This window comes from Dicentrarchus labrax, unplaced genomic scaffold, assembly GCF_905237075.1.
Source record: "Dicentrarchus labrax unplaced genomic scaffold, dlabrax2021, whole genome shotgun sequence".
Lineage (NCBI taxonomy): Eukaryota > Metazoa > Chordata > Actinopteri > Moronidae > Dicentrarchus > Dicentrarchus labrax.
In genome coordinates this window covers 27,661,897-27,684,358 of record NW_026136706.1, presented here as the reverse complement: position 1 = coordinate 27,684,358, position 22,462 = coordinate 27,661,897, and the positions used below count along the sequence as shown (strand labels likewise).

Genomic DNA, 22,462 nt, shown 5'->3' with positions numbered 1-22,462 from the left:
AGCAAGCTTCCACCAATTTTCCTACCAGCAAGATAATCATATCCACACTGCTGGACAGGAGAGACTTCCACCCCCACACCATTCACAGAGTGAATATCAGCCTCTCCAGGAACTGTGCCCTCAAACCCAACGTGTTCTTGGCCCACCACCCGACTCTCCACCTGGACTGCCTGTATGATAACATACACCTACACAGGAATGCAGTCCCCATCCTTGCTGGGACCCTGAAGGATGTTGCCCTTGGAAGGAGCCTTACTACCACTCCAAGGGGTAACCACACAACGCAGACCCCACGCAGACCGCCAGGACCTCCTCGACCTTCAAGACCATCCAGACCTCCACCATGCTTCCACCCCCGGCTGTCAGAGAGGATGACCAGGCCACCAAATCCACCGCATCACCAACATCACAACCCACAGCCCACCCCACAGCCAACACAACACTGGCTTCTGATACCCAGCCAGAGAGCCCCCCAGCCTGGAGGTCCTATACCCCCCTTCCTCCCAACGGCAGAACCAAGACTACAGGAGCAGCAGCCTATTGGGCTGAACTATGCTGCAGCGGTGAGAAGGACCACAGCCCCACCCCCCTCTGGTGAACTCATAGAAATATTACACATGTTAAACCTGCTCTGCTCTCGCCTGATGTAGTTACATGGTGGAAGAGCAGAGACACCACAATAATTAATAGTTTAACATGTTGTATATCATTTTAAATGAATAGTAATATAAGGACAATTCTTAACAGTATTTCACACATGATACACTCTAAAATGTCACTCAAAGTTTAATATTTTATTCATTTACCTCTTTTCGTCTTTTTACACTTTTCATTTATTACCATTATTATTTTTTAATATCTAGTTTATTATTATTATTTTTCTTTTAAGGTGTTTGTCTAATTTTTGAACGGATCACACTTAGAGATGAAATCGTTTACAATAACATGTTGGAACATTCAAGGTCTGAGATCATCAGCTTTTGGTTTAAAGAGCAGAAATTCCGATTTTAATAGAGAGTTAAAAGACTCTGACATCATAGTTTTACAGGAGACATGGTGCAGAGAAGATGTTTCCACTGGTCGTCCTCACGGCTACATTGAGATTATTATACCATCAACAAAACATCCCACAATAACCCAAGGCAGAGATTCAGGATGTGGTGTAAATCAGAACTGAGCCAGTCCATCACAGTTATTAAAAAAGAAGAATCTTATATATGGTTGAAAATTAACAAAAAGATTATTTGTGCTGAGCAACATGTCTACATGTGGTCCATCTATATACCTCCATCAGAATCCCCCTATTACAACCCAGATATTTTCTCTGTTCTTGAGGAGGAAATTAACCATTATAAAACCATGGGAAATGTATTACTCTGTGGGGACTTGAACGCTCAAACAGGGGAAAGAGCTGACACTATGAACACCCAGGGAGACAAACACTTACCTGGAAGCACCTGCTTCCCCCTCCCTGAATGTCCTACTAGAAAGAGCTTTGACAAGCTTACTAATACAAGCGGTATGCAGCTTTTACAGCTCTGCCGTACACTAGGTCTGTACATAGTCAACGGCAGGCTACGAGGGGACTCTCTGGGTCGCTACACTTACAGCTCAGCTCTTGGCAGTAGTATGGTAGATTATTTCATTAAAGATCTAGATCCAATGTCTCTCAGAGCTTTCACAGTCAGCCCCGTCACACCCCTCTCAGACCACAGCAAAATCAAACGTTCTATCTGAAAAGGGCCCAGTCTAACTCTGGAGCCCCTACTGCCTGTGAACTGTTTAACAGCACATACTCATACAGATGGACACCTGACAGCATGGGGGCGTACCAAAAGGCACTGGAAAATCAAAACATATATGATTTAACTCATTTATTTCTAATTGAAACATTTCCCCATAATAATTCTGGTGTAAATTCTGCTGTTGACAAAATCAATTCAATTTTTCATCATTTGGCTCTATTGTCTAATTTGAAAGCCTCCAAACCAAAATCTCAACAAATGAACAATGACAAATGGTTTGACACTGAATGCAAAAACCTATGGAAAACTTTAAGGAAATTATCAAATGAAAAGCATAGAGACCCAGATAACCACAACATACGCTGTCAATATGAGGCCACTCTGAAACAATACAAGTACACCCTAAAAACAAAGAAAGAACAACACAGCAAGAACCAGCTCTGTGAAATTGAGGAATCCCTCGAATCTAACCAGTTCTGGGAGAAATGGAACAACCGAAACAAAACCCAGCAGGATGAATTGGCGATCCAAGATGGAAATACTTGGATTAATCACTTTAGTGAATTATACAGTAATATTACAAAAAATTATGATCAGTACAAGATATTCATGAAATGGAAAACTCTGGAGGCGGTGATAAAAAACAACCAAAACCCTCTAGATTACCCAGTAACAGAACAAGAATTAACAGAAGTCATCCAGTCCCTGAAAGGAAAAAAGGCTTGTGGTATTGATGGAATCCTCAACGAAATGATCAAATACTCAGACCATAAAATCACATTGGCTATACTAAAACTATTCAATACTATTCTGTCAACTGGAGCTTTTCCAGACATCTGGAACAAAGGTTTAATAACCCCAACTCATAAATCCGGAAATAAATATGATCCAAATAACTACAGAGGAATATGTGTCTCCAGTAACCTGGGAAAAATATTCTGCAACATCATTAATAAACGACTTGTCAACTTTCTTGATGACCACAATATTCTGCATAAATGCCAAATTGGCTTCTTGCCAAAATGCCGCACAACGGACCATATATTTACCCTCCAGACTTTAATTGATCAAGAATTAAAAATTAAGAAAAGAAAGGTATATGCATGTTTCGTTGACTTCAAAAAAGCCTTTGATTCCATCTGGCACGAGGGCCTTTTCTATAGGCTACTTGAAAGTGGCATTGGAGGAAAAACATATGATCTGATTAAGAATATGTATACAAAAAGTGAATGTGCCGTAAAGATTGAAAACAAACAAACAGCGTTCTTCTCCCAGGGCCGGGGAGTGAGGCAGGGATGCAATCTCAGTCCAGTTCTCTTCAATCTATATATCAATGAATTAGCGAACCAACTAGAGCGTTCCACGGCACCTGGCCTCACCCTGAATGACACAGAGATCAGAGGTCTGCTATATGCAGATGACTTAGTGTTGCTTTCACCTATTAAAGAAGGTTTGCAGCAGCACCTTAATCTCCTGCAGAGATTTTGTCAGACCTGGGCCCTGACAGTAAACACAGCAAAGACTAAGATAATGATCTTTCAGAAACAATACAGAAATCAGGTTACACACAATTTCTATTTAGACACCACTAAATTACAACATACAAAAAACTACACTTATCTTGGCCTCAACATTACATACACAGGAAACCTCAACATGGCTGTGAAAGATCTGAGGGAAAAAGCAAGGAGAGCTTTCTATGCAATAAAGAGAAACATTAAAATCTATATTCTAATCAAAATCTGGCTTAAAATTTTCCAATTTGTACTAGAACCAATAATTCTATATGGCAGCGAAATTTGGGGACCAAAACTAAATAATGAATTTGACAAATGGGACAAAACAATCATAGAATCTTTCCACACCGAGTTCTGTAAGAGCATCCTGCAGGTGCAGAGAAAAACACCAAATAATCTGTGCAGAGCGGAACTCGGCCAATACCCCCTCCTACTAAAAATACAGAAAAGATCAATTAAATTTTACGATCACTTAAAATCAGTTAACCCCCAGACATACCATCACAAAGCCCTAACATACCAGGAGCTGAAACCAGAGAAGAGTCCCCTCAGCCAGCTGGTCCTGAGGCTTTCTGCAGTAACATGTCCCCAACAACCTCAGGACAGCAACACCAACTCAAGCAGACCAAACCAAATTATCAACAATCAAAAAGAAAAATATATTGAATACTGGAAAGAAACGACCAAAACACAAAGTAAGTTACAATGTTATCTGACCCTAAAAAGAGAATTCAAACTGGCAAATTACCTGATCACAATAAAATGTCCTAAATTAAGAAAAATGTTGACAATGTACAGACTGAGTGAACACAGCCTGGCCATAGAAAAGGGTCGTCACAGACAGAACTGGCTACCAGAAGAGGAGAGACTCTGCTCCCAGTGTGACAGAGGACAGGTAGAGACAGAGCTGCACTTTCTAATCTCATGCCCTAAATTCAAAACTTTAAGAGAAAAACAAACAACAAACATTTCCCAAATATACCCCGAATTCGAATTATTATCAGACACACAGAAACTCCCCTATTTACTGGGAGAAATGCCAAAAAGTCAAATTATTGCAGCAAAAAATGTCTCCTCATGCCACAAACTGAGGACGACCAGTGGAAACTCAGATAAATTTATAAAATAATTGATTGTTTTAGTTGTAGTTGTTTTTGTTGTTGTTGTTGTTTAATACACACACACACACACACACATTTAAATTTTAATATATTTTAATATTATATATATTATATTTAATAATTTGTTATTACTGTTATATTGACAACAGACTACTTGTTTTAACTGTAGTCTGTTACTTTACTACTGTTTTAATTGACTGATTGTGACTGTGATTGTGATTGAGTCAATCATAGTTACAGTATTACCAACAGTATAGATTATTGATTATTATTAATTTATTGTAAATATTGTTTTCCTTTATTGTTATTATTATTATTATTAATTCCAAACGCTTGCTTTGGCAATATGTACAGTGGTACGTCATGCCAATAAAGCCATTTGAATTGAATTGAATTGAATTGGATACATACAGTTGGGAGTGAGAGCAAGGCTTCGCTTGTCCCCTGTCTGTATGTGTGTGCGTGTGTGTGTGTGTGTGTGTGTGTGTGTGTGCCACTGTAATAATTATTAGTGAGAGCTCTGATCCCGTTATTAGGAGATAATCTCTGCTTGTTGCCTTTATCCAAAACACAGACTAGCCCTGGATTGGAGGAATGATAGCATATTAAGCTTTAGGTTAAAGCTTGTGAGGAGAATTTTGATGTCATATGATTTAGATTGTAGGACAATTAGGGACAGGGCCAGTTAAATCTTTCACACAAAGGCCTTTGTGTCATTGTAAAAACATGAACATTTTCCCTCTCTCTTAAAAATCAGTTACTCCAGATTCACTTTTTTTTTAAATTCCTCTATTGTAATGATACTACGAGAAAAAGAAAGTATATTAAAAAAGGTCAATGACATATCTTACTAGCTTGTCTGTCGGATCAGACCACACGGGCCAGCCTTCACTCCCCACGTGCATCAATGAGCCTTGGCCACCCATGACCCTGTCTCCAGTTCACTGTTTTCCTGCCTCATCTGTGGATGGCTCTCTCACACGATGAGCCTTCAGGGGTCACAGTGGCCTGTGGCCTCCTAACAGCTGATGGAGGAAGCTTTGTCTGACCCAGGTTCAGTCAGAAGGGGTGGGCAGGAATCCGGAAGTTCCTGTAACCCAGCAGGGGTGCTTCATAATTGGAGTGTCCTGTTGATTTTAATGTAGTTTCTACTATTCACACTTCAAAGGCTTATCCCTGTTCAAAGTCCAGGATAGAGAGGGGAATATGAGACTCTCACTTTCTTTAAACACAAACATAAATATGTTATAAATATAGCCATTGGCTATTAAGGAGTCATACATCAATCATTAGCTAGCTTGTTACATCTGAAAGCTAATGTTAGAAAAACACTACCTAAATAGCTAGCTAACTTACATAAATTATTAGTTCACTAGTTAGCGGTTTGCTAAACTCATTATGTTACTATATATATGTTGTTTCTGTAAAATGTAATTTAAGATTTTAGTCTTTTCAATATAGACAAGCCTAGCACATAGCATTTCCTCAGCATGGCAAAGTCATGACATACTCTGCCTCTGATTGGCTAGAGCTTCTTGTCTTCATTGGTTTAGTTGGTTAGGTTTAGGCGTGAAGAGTGAGATTGGTTAGGGTAGGAATGTCAAGGTACACCAATCAGAGGCAGAGTAGGGCAGGTCATAACTTCTCCATACTGGAAAGAAGAAATTACGCGTACAGGAAAGGTGAATGTTAGCCAAGGTTATATATATATAGCCAATATATATACATATATAGTAGTGCTGTCAGTTAAACGCGCTATTAACGGCGTTAACGCAAACCCTTTTTAACGGCGTCAATTTTTTTATTGCAAGATTAACATTATTTTCGGCCTAGCACACAACATGCTGTTGCAACAACTAGTAACGTTAGAAAAACTACAACACCGGATCTAGCTAGACTGGAAACAAAACAACAGGCACGCCGCACACACTTGTTTAAGAGTAGTAGTACGTTTTGAGTGGATGGCGAACGCGAGACGCCGAAATGGATGCCAGTAATATTCTGAATGGAAAGTTTACTTTTAAAAAGTTGCCAAATGGTTCCATTGATAAGACCAAAGTGATCTGTGTGTTTTGTCGTTGTGAACTGAGCTATCATCGCAGCACGTCCAGTCTGAAATACCACTTGATGGCCAAGCTGATGCGAATTCTCCATCCCCTCGTCAAAGCCAGGCGACAATGGATGACTTCAGACAGAAGCACATGGATACCACAACTAAGAACAAACTTACTGCAGCCAAAGCTAAATGGATTAAATGAGGGAAAAATAATGGGACAAAAAGAAATCAAGGGACATTTAGAATAGATAAAAATGTGAGATTAATTGCAATTAATTGCGAGTTAACTATGACATTAATGCGATTAATCGCGATTAAATATTTTAATCGTTTGACAGCACTAATATATAGTGAAGTAGTATATAGCAAATTATGGTCCAATTTAATTTATAATAGATGACAAAGCAGTGTATGCTTTTGGGCGGGGCTACCTTCTGATTGACAGGTAACTCTCAGTGAGTCTGTCCAGCGCAGCGCACGAAACTCAGATCAAACTGTCAAACTAGACAGTGCTAAACAAATACGAAGCAAGATTCTGTTACTGCATTGCCTCTTTCTCGTTTCAGAAACTTATTTTAGTGTACTGTTTAGCTGTAATACGAGACTGTGTGTGACCAGGTGAGCCACCATTGTTTTCCGGCTACAGACTGCGCAGCCAATGAGCACAGATCAATTACATCAGACATCCGCTGGCTTGCGCTGGCTTTGTATAACTATCATGGTGGTGGCCAAAACAACGAACTCAAGCTTCAAAACGGTACTCCACAAACCAATGGGTGTCGTCACGAAGCCTTGAGTTTGGCGTTATGGTTGTCAGCATTATGGATTGCCAAAGCCAGCGAAGGTGCAGACCCTCACACACACACAGGCAGATGAACCCTCGTGTATATGAGATGTAAGTATTTTAGCCAATGAGAAATAAGAATTTTCTGTGACAAAAGTTAAATATAGTGGATAATTCTGTGTGATTGCAGATATGAATGGGCCCTAACACAGTTGAGCACTACAGCTACTAAGCAGCCCTACAGCTGTTTAGTACGAACAAGGTGGATTTATGTTCTTCATGCCTTTAACTCATTCATCAGTTTGCTTGACAGCCTCCAGCATGCTAGAACACCACTGCTCCTGCTACTCTTCTCCTACAGGTTAGCTATGTGCTTGTCACATGAAGTGTTTTGGTTGTTGACTGAGACATGTCTCCACATATTAGGTTCTGTTCTATGACAACATTATGACTTTATTCGTGAATAGTGCCCTTTTTGTGACATGTGATTGTCTCTTTAAATGATGTCCAATGGGCAACATGCAAATAAGCGTTGGGCGGGCAAATTACAGGCGGAAATGGGCGTGGCCTATACCGGGAGATGCAGCTCCATTCACCGAATGTGTGGATATAAGGTTTTTGAATGTGCAACAAACGATGCGGGAGTTATTAAGAAACTAAAAAGTCACACACTTTTCTTAATAGTAGCGCCACCTAGTGGCCGACCCGAAAGCGACGCAATTCAAATTCAAATTTTTCACCAGGCCCGACAAATTGAGCTTTCGAATATGTTCAGAGGGTGAAAAATGCCGTCAAAGGGGTCAAAAATAATAATTCTAGCGAAAACAATAGGGACCTTCCAGCAGATCGCTGGCTGGGTCCCTAATAAAACAGGAATGGTTTTCAGGCTCTGGTAGCATTTCATTTCAAAATGGACTGTCTTTGCAAAAGGAGACAAGGTTAGAGATGCCGTCCCTCAGAGGAATGTCAGCTCTCATTTGAGTGTGAGGTGGTGGAGTGTGTGTGTGTGTGTGTGTGTATTTGTAGACACCCCCTGGCATGAATAAAACACACTGATCCTCAGCCAAACCATCAGTCTGACACGTTGCCACCCCTCCCTCGTCTCCTCTACTGAAATGAAAATGATGTCCTGATTTCACAAACATGTTCGGCCTTGTAGTTGTTACAGGAAGTGAGGAGCAGCCAGGACAGAGAGGGATGGCGTAATAACTTAGTTTCTCTTGAGGAGGTGTGGAGGCAGAAATGACTATTTTTTATTAATCATTTTGATTTCCTGTGAGTCAGTCTTACAGCCATATGGCAAAATTAGATCGTTGTTCTTTGTTTTCAGAACTTGAATTAAAATGTTATCTAAAGTTTTGGTTGGTTATTCATATATATATATATATATATATATATATATATTCATATTGATTCTATTGTTTAGCCATAGAGACTACTATACACAAATAACATAAGACCACATTGTTTAAATTGTTATAGCGTTAAACCGGTCAGACAAAAGCCACAGTATGTGCGCAGGGAACTCCACGTACTTTTGACTATATACTGTAAGAGATTTGTTGCAGATCATCTCCTCATTAACTGATAATGAAAACAGTTGCTCATTTACACTATAGTAGCAGGTAGTAGTAGTAGGTTACACTATAGTAGTTACTGTGTGTGTGTTTGCTGCAATAGAAAAGATAAAAAAAAGTAATTTATGTAACATTACTTCAGGGTCTTCTTGCATTCTTCACAACACTGTTGATGCTAATGATTATGCTAGCTAGTTAGCAGCTATCAGGCTAAAGGCAATTAAAATCGCTTAATACCAGATGTCTCCCAGATACATTTCGCAGCTGTGGAGCTGGAGGCTGATCAGATTAATTTTGTTTTCTCTTGTGATTTTTTTTCCGCAATGAAAAAAAAAGAAAAAACACATTAGAAATAATGACTACCACAACTACAATACTAATAGAAAAAGTTCTGCAAGTTCTAAACCTTACTATGGTATGTAAGCATTATATTAGATTTTTATTATTATATATACTATATATACTTAACATAGTTATTGTGCAGTTAAATTGGCCAAATGACTGTTTTACTTTTATTTCTGCTATAAATGCTATATTACTGCTGTATTAAGGTGTATGTTGCATTTTACTGATGGAGATGTTTATGGTTATGCTTTTTTTACATACTGCATATACTTTTGGTACTTTTGGCCACAGTGCACTACATTTTGGCCTTGACCTAAAAATGACTTAATTCTAGGCCTACAACAGTTTTGCTTTTTGCTGCAATAACGTTGATAACCACTGTTGTAATCCCCATTATCTCTGACTGAGGTTTTAGGTTGTGGGGTTTCAGGTTTTGTCAAGCCAGTTAATGCAAAGAAACCCTGGCTATATCCAACTTGCTTTGTAATACAACCCTGTGAATGGAATGTATGACAGACAGTTTTGTAATGCCGTGAGTTCTGTGGTAAATGAAAAGTAGAAGTGGAATGATTCATGCAGTGAAAAATACATGTGATATGCGATATATGTGATATACTGTATTTGATGTGTCTACCAAGCTTCACTGTGATTCTGAGCTGTTGCTGAGCCTCCTGCCTGTTAAACAGCCTGATTCTCCAGTTGACAGCAGGTAGATGGAGGAATGTGCAGCAGCAGCTCCAGACATGTTGAGATAAACACAACCACACAGGCCAGAGCGGTGTGTTTGTGTGTACAGTGTGTAGCACATCCTGGCGGTGTGTTTGAACATTGTTTTAATGATTGTGTTTTTTTAGGTTTCACTCCAACCATAGAAGTACATCAGACTGATACAGGTCATTAGCACGAGTGCTAGACTGCTTCAGTATGTCTACGCAGACATGTTTTTGTCCCATATCTTTGTTTGTATGAAGAAGAAAAAACCTGCCCACATACTTCATTAAAATATGTAGAAACATTTAAATCTTATGATGCTGAATTTGTTCATTTTTGTTTGGATCAGGTTCCCAGCATCTGGGCCACAACCCAAAAAGTCCTCTGAACATTTAGAATCTATGTTGAAAATAAAGACATTTAATGTATGAGACAGACACACTTTAACAAGACAACACACTGTGAACCACAGACTTTATTTCTGCAGAAAAGAATGAATGTAGCAAGGCAAGCTTTGACTCAAACAACCCATAACACTCCATTGGTTACCATGTTTAAGCATATTCACAAAGTCTCGGTTTTAGTCCTTTACTGTTGTAATGGTCCTTGTCAAAAAAGCTGATCTTAAATTTGTGTCCACTTTTCGTTTCAGGCCAGAAAGCCTGATGACATGTGTCGACACAGTAAACAAACATGGAGCTGCTGCTCTCTTCCAGCTTGCTCAGACTCAGGCTAAATGTACGACAGACTAGGGGGTGCTTCAGTCCAGATTACGTGCTCAGACAGGAGACAGGGCTGCACGTAAAAGAAAATTGGTGGATGCGTTGTTGTTTTCTCTTTTATTGAAAAAAGGTTAAAAAAAAACAGAACAATATTTACACATTATTTACAAATTACATTTTCAGACATAAAGAGGAAACCATATCAGTGAAATGAACTAAAGATGTATCTAATAATTTTCTAAATGTAATATATTCACAACCATTAAATCACATTTTTACAACATAAACTCCATTATATATCCTGCAGATACTGTGAAGATTATGTTATTGTTCTGTTTCATACTAATTTTTGCTTTTCCAAAGAAAGCTGGGAATCATGTTGTGCAAACTGTTTAGATCACAACTGAGCAAAGAGAGAATGTGGTTGATTTTAGAGACAATAAAAGTATTTATTACAACAACCTTTCCTTTTAGATTCAGGCCACTAGCCCTACTCTAGTTGCATTTATCCTGCCTTAATGTCCTCCTAGTTCTTTTATCTAAGTGTAGTTTTCTTTGTGTTTTGTTTTTTTTGGGGGGGGCTAAGAAGTAGAACTTCTCTGATGTATTTTCTCTCCTTCTAATTAAGTGTTGTATATACATATGTGCAGAGTGCAGAGAGGGAAATGTAGAGACCTCTATGGCAGAGAGAATCACAACAGCAGTGACCATTATTTACAGTGGAAAAGGTATTTATCCAGTAGTGTAGTGGTGCCTGAAGAAGTTGGTATATTTTTAATTTATGCCCAATCAGGATCATTCTAAAATTAACATGAGCTACAGAAGAGGAGCCAATTTTGCATCTATACTGGCCCACAGATGGATGAGAAATACATTATTCCATACACCTGAAAACTGGACAACTATAATTATATTACCAAAAAAATCAACTCACAAAACACTACTGAATGATGCAAGATTTAGATAGATAGATAGATAGATAGATAGATAGATAGATAGATAGATAGATAGATAGATAGATAGATAGATAGATAGATAACTTTATTAATCCCACAATGGGGAAATTCACTTGTCACAGCAACATTTGAGTAAAATAAATAGGCTTCAGATATAAAAAACAGCAACATTTGCCAACAGCAGGACCAAGGTCTTATTGTCTCTGGTGGTGCATGTGAATACAATCTACACTAATATTGATATTTGCAAACTAAAAACTATTTTACCCAGTGTCAGTTCTTCTGTGAAGAAATCCCTCCAGGTGCAGGATCTCCTTCTCTTGTTTTTTTTTTACGTTAACCAGGTTTATGCCGACTTTACCAAAGTGAGCAATTGTTTTACTATGCCAGCCCAAATTGAATGTTACATGCTATAATGTTGGTAACAAGCACATCTGAAATAAACTTTGAAACCATGATGGTGGTTTGGTGTGCCGTTAGGCAGCCCTGCTAACAATACATCACATTTATCATGGATTGTCCTACAAATACAGTTTAGTTGGTGGATTATATGAATGCTGAAAGCACTTTTAGCCCATTTTAATTACAATATATATAATAACACTTAGATGGTGATTGTGATTTTTTTCATTTAAGGCAAAAACAAAAATTGCAGTTTGACTAACAGCTGGGGTGTGGCTCTAATGTAACATTAGCTAAAGCTCACGGACCAAAAGCTGATTTATAACATTGTAACAGAACCAGATAGTGATAGTTTTCACTCGTATGTGACTTTGTAAAAAAGTGTAAAAAAGTGAATACAAACTTTTTATTTGACTTGACCTTTCCCTTTATGAACAAGGATGATGCACTGCTTCATGAGTAGTAGGGTGCCAACAGGAGACGACACAGCGGCTGGGTAGATGTGGGAGAAGAGCAGGGACGGTCTTTTCTCTAATGTGTCAATCATCGCTCTGGGTGACCCAACCGCTAACCCAGCAGCTGGGTTACACAAAAACTACCCAGCAAAATGTCCCAACAGCCTCAACCCCGCTTTTGGGTAGAAAAAAAAAAAAAAAAAAATTAGTGTGTAGGCTGCAGCTGTTACTACAATGTGTCAGATACATATCACCATGTAGGTCAATGTACCTGGTCAGACTCTGTATGAGAAGATGACCAATGTAAAAGGGCTTTGATTGGGACCTTCCTAGTAGCTAGCAATTTATCTTACTAGCTAGCTAACAAGCTAGTATACAACAGATTATGTCAACAGAAGCAAAGTTCTGTGGAAATAAATAAATATTTTTTTAGATTTCGGATACAGATCACATTCCTTTATGTTTTACATTCTAGGGTTTCTTTCATATGACACAATTATGTCCATAGTCAGCTGAAAGCAAACATAATAGTTCATCAGCTTGCAAGTGCTATTATCACAGCCACAATAACTTAGTCTTCAATATGACCTTTGATCGTTCATTCCCGATTCCCGAAATGATATGTATTTTTCTCTATAAACACATATGTATATATTTTTCATCACTGGCAGGTGAAGTGGTGCCACACACACAACTTTAGCATCTGTAAAAGGCACTGCCTTGCATTTTGTTTACCTCTTGGACATCTGGCTCTTTGCCTCTTCCGAGTATTCCTTCTTATTACAGAAATTTGCAATAAGTTGTAATCAATACATACAGCTGACAATGGGTAGAGGAAGTATATAAATATTGTTTATATACAGAGCGACAAAAGGAATTTCACTTACAATTTTAGGGGAGATTTTGGATACAGTGACTATGTTTACATGCACATTAATTTCCCACTATTATTAAGAATATGACAGTATTCCACATTTTATGAGGGTGATGTAAGCAGTATATTCCATTTGGATATTCAGTAACCCTTCCTTTTACAGTCCCCTAATTACCAGGTATTTACCAGGTAAATATATGGTAATTCATAGCATCTTCTTGTGTAATTACCAACCAGTATAAGAAGGTAAATACATGGAAACTACAGCTGAAGTACAAAGTATTTATCTGGTAAAATATTTTACAGTGCACTGATTACCAGGTAGTAACCGGGTAAAACATAGAATGTTCTTGCGTAATTTACACTAGTAAAAGAAGGTCAATACAGGGAAACTACAGTCAAAGTACAAAGTATTTACCTGGTAAAATATACTGAAATTACAGTGTATTATTGGGTAATTACTGCTGGTAACAAGTAAGTTAATACTGAGAAACTACAACTGAAACACGAAGAAAAAAATCTCCACTACTGCCCATCTTTTCAACTGAGTACCATGTAGTTAACAGGTTTAGGTTGGTAATTACTCAGATATAATTGTATAAAATATGGAATTGTTTCTATTTAAGTTGAACATTTTTTCCCGTATTTACCTGTTATCATCCTCTGCAGGAATGGTTTTCCTCTGCTGCCGTGGCCCAGTATATCTTCTTAAATATTGGGTACGTTCTTGCATATGGTTTTAGAACTTACCCAACATGTACGCTGAAACTGTACTGTAAAAGGAAGCCTTGCTTGTTTCCATGCTATTAACAGGATCTTGCTATACAATTTGTAATAGATTACTCCCTTTTCCATGCAATCAACACAAACTTGAACCACATATGTTCCTGGACATTATCAAGTAAAACATGTCAAATTATCCAGTAAGTAAGCTGAACCTGTACTGTAAAAGGAAGCCTTGCTTGTTTCCATGCTATTACAATGTTCTTACTAAATCCTTTGTAATAAAACATTCCGTTGTCTATACAGTTAAATGAATTTGTACAATATAAGTTCCACAATATTACTAAGTAAAACATGTCAAATTACCCAGTTAGTAAGATGAAAATGCACTGTAAAAGGAAGCCTTGCTTGTTTCCATTCTATTAACAGGCTCTTGCTATACAATTTGTAATAGATTATGCCCTTTTCCATGCAATCAACACAAAGTTGAACCTTAAAAGTTCCACAACATTACTAAGTAAAACATGCCAAATTACCCAGTGAGTAAGATGCAACTGTACCACACAAAAAGGAATGTTTAATACCAAGATATAACAAAGGCACAGTGGAAAGTAACAAATTGTGCTAAAGTTTACATGGTTGCAACCATGAACAATCAATAACAATTAAGAAATTAATATAAGGTTAGAAGTTGTACCTTGTGTAATTTATGAGATCATGCTTTTTTCAGTTTTTGAAACAAGAGAAAGGATTGGAAGGTTGTTACACTTTGTAACATGCTCTTATGTCTTATGCTCCTTTCCAAGCCAGTGGTTCCATTCTATGAACCGTAAGTTCATTTTTAAGGCCATCTCTGTCAGGTTTCTCCTGTATCTGTAGATGCCTTCTTTGAAACTTTGCCATGCCCGTTCAATGTGCTGTGTGTGAGCACCACTTCCAGGGTGTACAAAATGTCCTATGGTGATTCACCTGATAGTGAATGTATCCTTCACGTGACAATCTGTTGTAGGCACGCCAGGAATCACTAATCACCTCACTTCCAGGTCTGATATATTTTCGGATTATTGCAAGTAATTGCATCCTGGATCGATTTTCCACCAGCTTTAAGACAGGACGTCTACGGGACCTCTTCACTTCCAGCATTCCAAAGACCCACGAGCGTCTTCGCCAGGTAGGTCCATGTCGTCCACGTCCATACTGAAAATAAGCAAAATGTCATGCTTTTATGAAATTCATCTGAAATTATAGTTAGACTCACTTCAGGGCTGTCTGATTCACCCCCATGTGCTACCTGGCATATGACATTTCATAGGGCTAGTGTCCAAATCCAAATTTTTAGGTGTCATATTTTTCTAAGCAGACTTAATTATATGTATTTGTATGCTATGCAATAGACATATGTAATGCAGTATTACCAGCAGCATTGAGGCTGATCAACAGGACCTGATTCTAATCTTAGATTAATATAGATAAATTTGGGTGGAGTATTTTACTCTATGAAAACCTGTTTCCAATGTATTTATAGTACTGTAGTAATTCAGATGTACTGTACTTTCACAACAGAAATGACTATTTTACTTACATAAACAAACCTTACCTTCTGTTTGTGTCTGAATTTACTCTCATCTATTGCTACAAAAGCTCTCCTCCCTCCAATTCTCATTTTCCGTCTTCTTTCCAGTCACCTAACTGCTTCACCACAGATTTCTCGCAACAGCGTAGTTACTCTGGTCAGTGATTTGCTGCTTCCACATACTCCATCCTCTATCATGTCTACTTGTCTCTTCCTCAAGTCCTGTGACAAACTGAGACAAAAATGACTAAATATGACAACTATCAACATATCATCAATTGGGTTTTTCTGAAACACTTAAACACAACAGTGTAAGACAGACACAGAGAGAGAGAGAGAGAACCTAACCTGTGCATAAGTTTCATCCATGATGGTAATGGAATATGTGATCTGGAGAAAACTGAGCCCTCTCTGATGGACCTCGTAATGGCCCTGCCCTTGTGAGTTCTTCTTCTACAGCACCTGTACATAACAGTTTGTCATAGTATCGCCATGGTTACACTTATATATATTTTTATACTAAAAAAATTATAATGTTAAATGAATAAATAAACAAACAAATAAATAAATAAATAAACCTACATAAAGATAGCTCACATAAGTTAATTTTGTCTTCTTTCTTTCACTATTATAGTCTGATATAAAAGAAACAATAGCTAGAGTAAAATCTACATGAAGATAATCTGTTAAGATTTGATCAATTTAAATGTTACAATATAATATAATGGCATATTGATCCTTACTTACCACCTATATCCATCCTTGGTTGTGTTGGTTCTTTTGAATTTCATTCTGTTGTTGCACACAGGGCATCGTTTCTTCCTTGCCAACAACCTCTCCGTCTGCATCCATCTTATTAACTTTTTACCCCCTTGCGCTGTCTTCTTAATTAATGTTCTTGTCAATGTCATATTATATTAGGCCTACTGAAATATTCACACATTAAGTGCTCTGTGCGGGCATTGTTCTTCTTCTTTGCTTTTTTATGGCAGGGGGGCACCAGCTTTCCGGGTGTATAACCGCCACCTGCGCGGGCATTTTTGTACAAATTTCCACCTGATCTCTAGGAACATACCATTCTGAACTTGGTGTTAGGGGGAGGGGGAGTAGGATAGCGCAAAAACAGATAGTGTTAAATCATTAGATCGCGGTAATACCAAGTACACGTTTACTGTTAATACGCAACTACTCTTACCAACTGTTTAATGCCATTTAATGGACTATTCCATTCATTGGCTCCCCCCATAGTGGGTCGCCAGGTAGAAAGAGAAGGCGCCGGCGGAAAGTGGCAAAACACATCACGTTTTCATACTATCGTGGCAAGAAGAAGCATTTTGTCAAGGTATTTTGATAATGCAAGATAAGTTAACTGTTTTGTCTCGAGCGAAAATTTAGTCTCCAGCAAGGGCTGGCTCAATTCTCCGCGGTGTTTGAGGCTACTGCTCCCTCAGACACCGGCAGGTCAGTGGCAGCTGCCACCGGAAGTGCTACTACTATCTACCGCTGCCACGAATAGAGCCAGCCCTTTCTCAAATTTAGATGCATAACGTTATTCCTTTATTGTACTGCATTTTGATTACCGTAACTGATGTTCATTAAACACAACAGAGAACAAACGTTACCAGAGCAGTGGATTCTCTCCATGGCTCTAAGCTCCTGTTAGTAAGTACAGTCCAAGTTCTAAAACAGACTAACTAGTCTTTCTTTCTTTCAAACTTTTACATTTAGTCATGCCATTGACACGGGGTAAGAGACAAACTAAGTCGAAACAAACCAGCAACCCACCAGATGATGACATGCTGCAGTCTGGTAATGAAGGTGACTTAGTTTTTTATGGAAAAGGATGTAAATACTACAAAAGTATTTTATGTTTAGCTTTTGGTTGCAGGAAGGGTTTTTCCTGGCTCAAAAGGGGTAATTGGTGCTGCCCCTGTCACGAGGGGTAGTGCCCTCGGTTGGCATTTACTGACCTGTACTATCCAGTATATCCAGGCATGGTCTGAAAATAATAGAATAATAATACACAACTAGAAAATTCCTAAAGCAATTTTGATTGTGCCTTGCTCTGGCCCATATGTTAATACCATGTCTACGTGCTAACCGCTAGCTCTGTGCTAATCGCTAGCTAAGTGCTAACCGCTAATCGCTAGCTAAGTGCTAGCTTTGGTTAATGTGTTTAATTGTATTATGCTCCTGAAGGAGTGCTAATGTAAATGAAGGAACAGCTCATAGTAGGGTAAAATATTTAAGGTGTATTGAACTTATTTTGTGTAAATATTAAAATCATTCAGCTTTAAATTGTTTGCTTGTTAGCCACCTTCTAATTAACTTTAGCTAGCCAGCTAGCGCTAGATTATTAATGCCATGTAATCCTCCCTATAGCATATTGATAACCTGTCATCCTCCTTAGCTAGCGCTAGCATATTAATGTCATGTCATCCTCCTTAGCCAGCTAGCTAAAGCTAGCACACATAAACACATAAACCAAAGCTAGCACTTAGCTACGTGCTAATCGCTAGCTAACCGCTAATCGCTAGCTACGTGCTAATCGCTAGCTAACCGCTAATCGCTAGCTAACCGCTAGCTACATGCTAATCGCTAGCTAAGCGCTAATCGCTAGCTAAGTGCTAGCTTTGGTTAATGTGTTTAATTGTATTATGCTCCTGAAGGAGTGCTAATGTAAATTAAGGAACAGCTCATAGTAGGGTAAAATATTTAAGGTGTATTGTTCTTATTTTGTGTTAATATTAAAATCATTCAGCTTTAAATTGTTTGTTTGTTAGCCACCTGCTAATTATCTTTAGCTAGCCAGCTAGCGCTAGCTTATTAATGTCTTGTCATTCTCTGTAGCTAGCTGTGTGTGTGTGTGTGTGTGTGTGTGTGTGTGTGTGAGCAGGCTTTGGTTGTCATGGCAATCAGGGGAGCCCACAGCAGCTGCGCGCTCTCTCTCTGTCTCTAACTCCTCAGAGAGACAGAAAACAATTAAAACGAATCCCCTCAAAAGGATGGCCAGGAACGACCGAAATGAAAACCGAAAACACCGTGGGCGTCGTCATCTTGTTGACTATAGCGCTACCGAGTTTCAGTGGCTAAAGTTAAAAAATGTGACCTGGGGAGATTGAGAGAGAAGAGGTTCAACGAGCATCTTTCAGGATTTGTCCTCTAAAATTAACATGGGAGTAGATGGGGCCGTGAGAGGGAGTTGTTGGCGCATCAGTGCGTTTCCCGCCAAAACTATTTGTCTGACAGCTTCAGCAGTAGTATCACTGCGACCCCAACGGATTTACCTACGTTTCTATCTATAAATTATTTCTGTAGAGTGAGATTTGTGGCCATGACAGCAGTTTACAAATTTATTTTTCGACAAATTTTTCCCTTCTCCCCACACTCTAGCGATGATGTCACGCACTCTGGCGGTTTTTTTCAGTTGGAGGTTCTCGCAATACACACCCATTCATTTTTTGGACCGGTTTTTGGCGATTTACCGGCAAACCGTTTGGCGAAACGCTTAGAAAAGTCATAGCACACCATTCCCGGCCGAGCCGCACGTTTTGATACCTTTTTTGTGTATGTGCGAAAAGCTGCGGGAGAAGAAGCGCCCAAAACGTACGGAAGAATAATAATAAGTATGGGGAAGAGTAGTATTGTGCTTGCTTATGCAAGGCACAATAATAATAGAATATAATATACTGCAAGTAAAAACATTAAGTGTATAATGGCCGCCCGGTGTAAACCTTTTATCATGCACACTCCTCTGGTTGATAATTAAAACAGGTTTTGGAAATACACTAACAGCGAGCACCTGCCCTTGTCTTTGCATCTTTTTTAGTGGAAGAGATTGCACAGCCATCTGCTCCAACCACTGCCCCAACCATGGCTAAGTTTAAGGAGGATTATAGATTGCTAAAAGAGGAGAACCGCCTTCTGAAAGAGGAGAACCGACTTCTGAAAGAGGAGCGGGATTTCCTTAGGCAGAAAGGTCTCAACCCAGTGAAGACCAGACCCTCAACATCTTCAAAAGGTATCCAGACAGTGTTCTTCCCAAAAACAACATGGAAAGCTATTTCTATAGTCTAAATGAGTTTTGTATCCATATCATACAAATAATATAAATATGCTACAATAAGATAATTTTTTTCAAGCGCAAAATCAGAAAAGATAATTATTAGAAAAAATAATTATTTCATCATTTTTGTTACTCTGTTTAAGGGTCCGACAAAAGGAGGCGCATGGATTCCTCAGACTCTTCAACATCTGACTCTGAGTCAGACTCCTCCTCTGAAGAAGAAAAGAGGAATAAGAAGAAGAGAAAGAATAAGAAGAAGGAAAACCCTGCAAAATTTGGAAAAAGAGGTAACTTTCATCATTATGAAAAGGATAGCTCACAATCATCTTATATTATACAGTCATATTAGGCTTGTACGTTATCATAGTTCAGGGTATTGCCAAGGGCAGGGTATCGTGAACAACTATGATGCAAGCTGATTTTCAATATTGACCATGTCCTACACAGAATTTAGTACGATTGCTATTTGTTATAAACACTGTATATTAGTTAAACAGAACAAGAACAATTAAGGCCCACAGAGATCTTCAAAGTAAAGTCAGAAATGTTTTAAACCCACAGTTTTTGAATGCAAATTATTATTTTTTTAAAACTTCAAATGGCCTTTTCTGTTTTATATTTTTCCGATTTCTTGTGTTGATCCGGGACCATCTGTATTGATATGTGCTTCAGTATGGAGTCGGTGGGTGGCTAATAGCTTTTCGCATGAAGCCTTCAGATTATTGTACATGTTCCAGGTGACAAAAATGGACCTAGTTTAGTCTATGGAACATTTTCATCTCAGTGTTACAATCTTTTATATTCATAAAGCATAGGGTTAGTTCAGGCAGGCCACAACGACACGCTCTATATCAGCTGTCAGCAGCAAGCAAGCCTAGCCCCATCAGCTGATCACTCAGCTGACTTCACCAATGCTCCTATTGGCTAAACACTTTCAAAGCTCAGTATTTAAACTGCTCTCGCCTGGCTTCTCTTGCTTCTTCCTCCACTAGCTGACTTCAACCCATCGCCGCCCCCAGCTCCCCCTGTTGTGCTTTCCGCCTGTTCATTGTCATTGCTGCTGTCTGCTCTGTCTGGGTTTTGCTGCTGCACTCCCTGCTTATAGTTTCAATGTATCACCCTCATGTGTTGACTGATTTTCTTTGGGGAGAAGTTCAGTGCCAGCGTGCACACACGCAATAGGCTGGGCCTATCATAAAGCACTATTTATTGAATTAATCACTTTTATAACAGTAGAGTGAAGGAGAGGAGTGCAGAGACTAGATTATGTACGTTATTTACCTCTCTAACTCTAGAATGTCCTGTTATGTAAAACCAAGATTATTAATGTTTGTGTGATTATGATATAATGTTAATAGATCATATTTTATAATCTGTCTTGTAGTTCAGGGTCCAGAGGACGTCGTACACCGATACAGAGCTGTTCTAAAAGAATTTCGGTGTACAAGGAGCATCAGCCTCAGCTGTGAAACGCTGAGTGTTGACAGAAATACAATCGCCTTAATGGCAATCATTGCAGAGGTGTGGATTGCTGCAGAGGGTGAAGATTTCGGGCTGCTGCCAGAGTTCACTGAGGAGGACACTTTAGGAAACTACGCCAAAACCTGCAAGACCTTCCTGGAGGGTAACAACCCGCTTGAAGAAAAAATTTAACAAATGAAAAAAAAGTCTGAGCTGCTACCCATAAAATGCAAATTTAGGAAGTGAGGGTTCACATTACTACTTTCCCTATGGTAGGGAGTTGAAGGGTAGAAGGGTTGTTGAAAGGTAATATGTTTTTGAGTTTGTCTTTGCCTACTTTCCAGTCGTAAAGCTTGTGTACGGCAGCATACTTTATTTCAGATTTTAAACATTTTGAAGAGTTCTGTTTTTGTTTTTCTGTTTAAGTGTTGTCTTTGAACCCCGAATCTTTAGTAATAAGTATATATTACTTAACAATGTTCATGGTAACTTTGGTACATCTTGTTACTTTCCACTGTGCCTTTGTTATATCTTGGTATTAAACATTCCTTTTTGTGTGGTACAGTTGCATCTTACTCAGTGGGTAATTTGGCATGTTTTACTTAGTAATGTTGTGGTTTGTGTTTGTGTTGATTGCATGGAAAAAGGGCATAATCTATTACAAATTATATGGCAAGAGCCTGTTAATAGCATGGAAACAAGCAGGGCTTCCTTTTACAGAACAGGTTCATCTTACTAACTGGGTAATTTGTCACGTTTTACTTAGTAATGTTGTAGAACATGAATGATACAAATTAATTTAATTGCATAGACAATGGAATATTCTATTACTAAGAATTTAGTAAGAACATAGTAATAGCATGGAAACAAGCAAGGCTTCCTTTTACAGTACAGTTTCAGCGTACATGTTGGGTAAGTTCTAAAACCATATGCAAGAACGTACCCAATATTTAAGAAGATATACTGGGCCACGGCAGCAGAGGAAAACCATTCCTGCAGAGGATGATAACAGGTAAATACGGGAAAAAATGTTCAACTTAAATAGAAACAATTCCATATTTTATACAATTATATCTGAGTAATTACCAACCTAAACCTGTTAACTACATGGTACTCAGTGGAAAAGATGGGCAGTAGTGGAGATTTTTTTCTTCGTGTTTCAGTTGTAGTTTCTCAGTATTAACTTACTTGTTACCAGCAGTAATTACCCAATAATACAGTGTAATTTCAGTATATTTTACCAGGTAAATACTTTGTACTTTGACTGTAGTTTCCCTGTATTGACCTTCTTTTACTAGTGTAAATTACACAAGAACATTCTATGTTTTACCGGGTTACTACCTGGTAATCAGTGCACTGTAAAATATTTTACCA

The 22,462-nt window shown here is 38.5% G+C and overlaps 1 protein-coding gene across 1 annotated transcript; it reads left to right on the top strand.

Moving 5' to 3' along the window:
• The first annotated feature begins 16,809 nt into the window (after positions 1-16,809).
• On the top strand, positions 16,810-21,280 carry LOC127365846 (coiled-coil domain-containing protein 106-like). Its single transcript, XM_051404385.1, has 5 exons — positions 16,810-16,903; positions 17,290-17,379; positions 19,391-19,582; positions 19,771-19,914; positions 21,012-21,280. Exons 2-5 carry the CDS (start codon positions 17,292-17,294, stop codon positions 21,278-21,280), a joined length of 693 nt encoding a protein of 230 aa, XP_051260345.1. The 5' UTR covers positions 16,810-16,903; positions 17,290-17,291.
• The last annotated feature ends 1,182 nt before the right edge of the window (positions 21,281-22,462 follow it).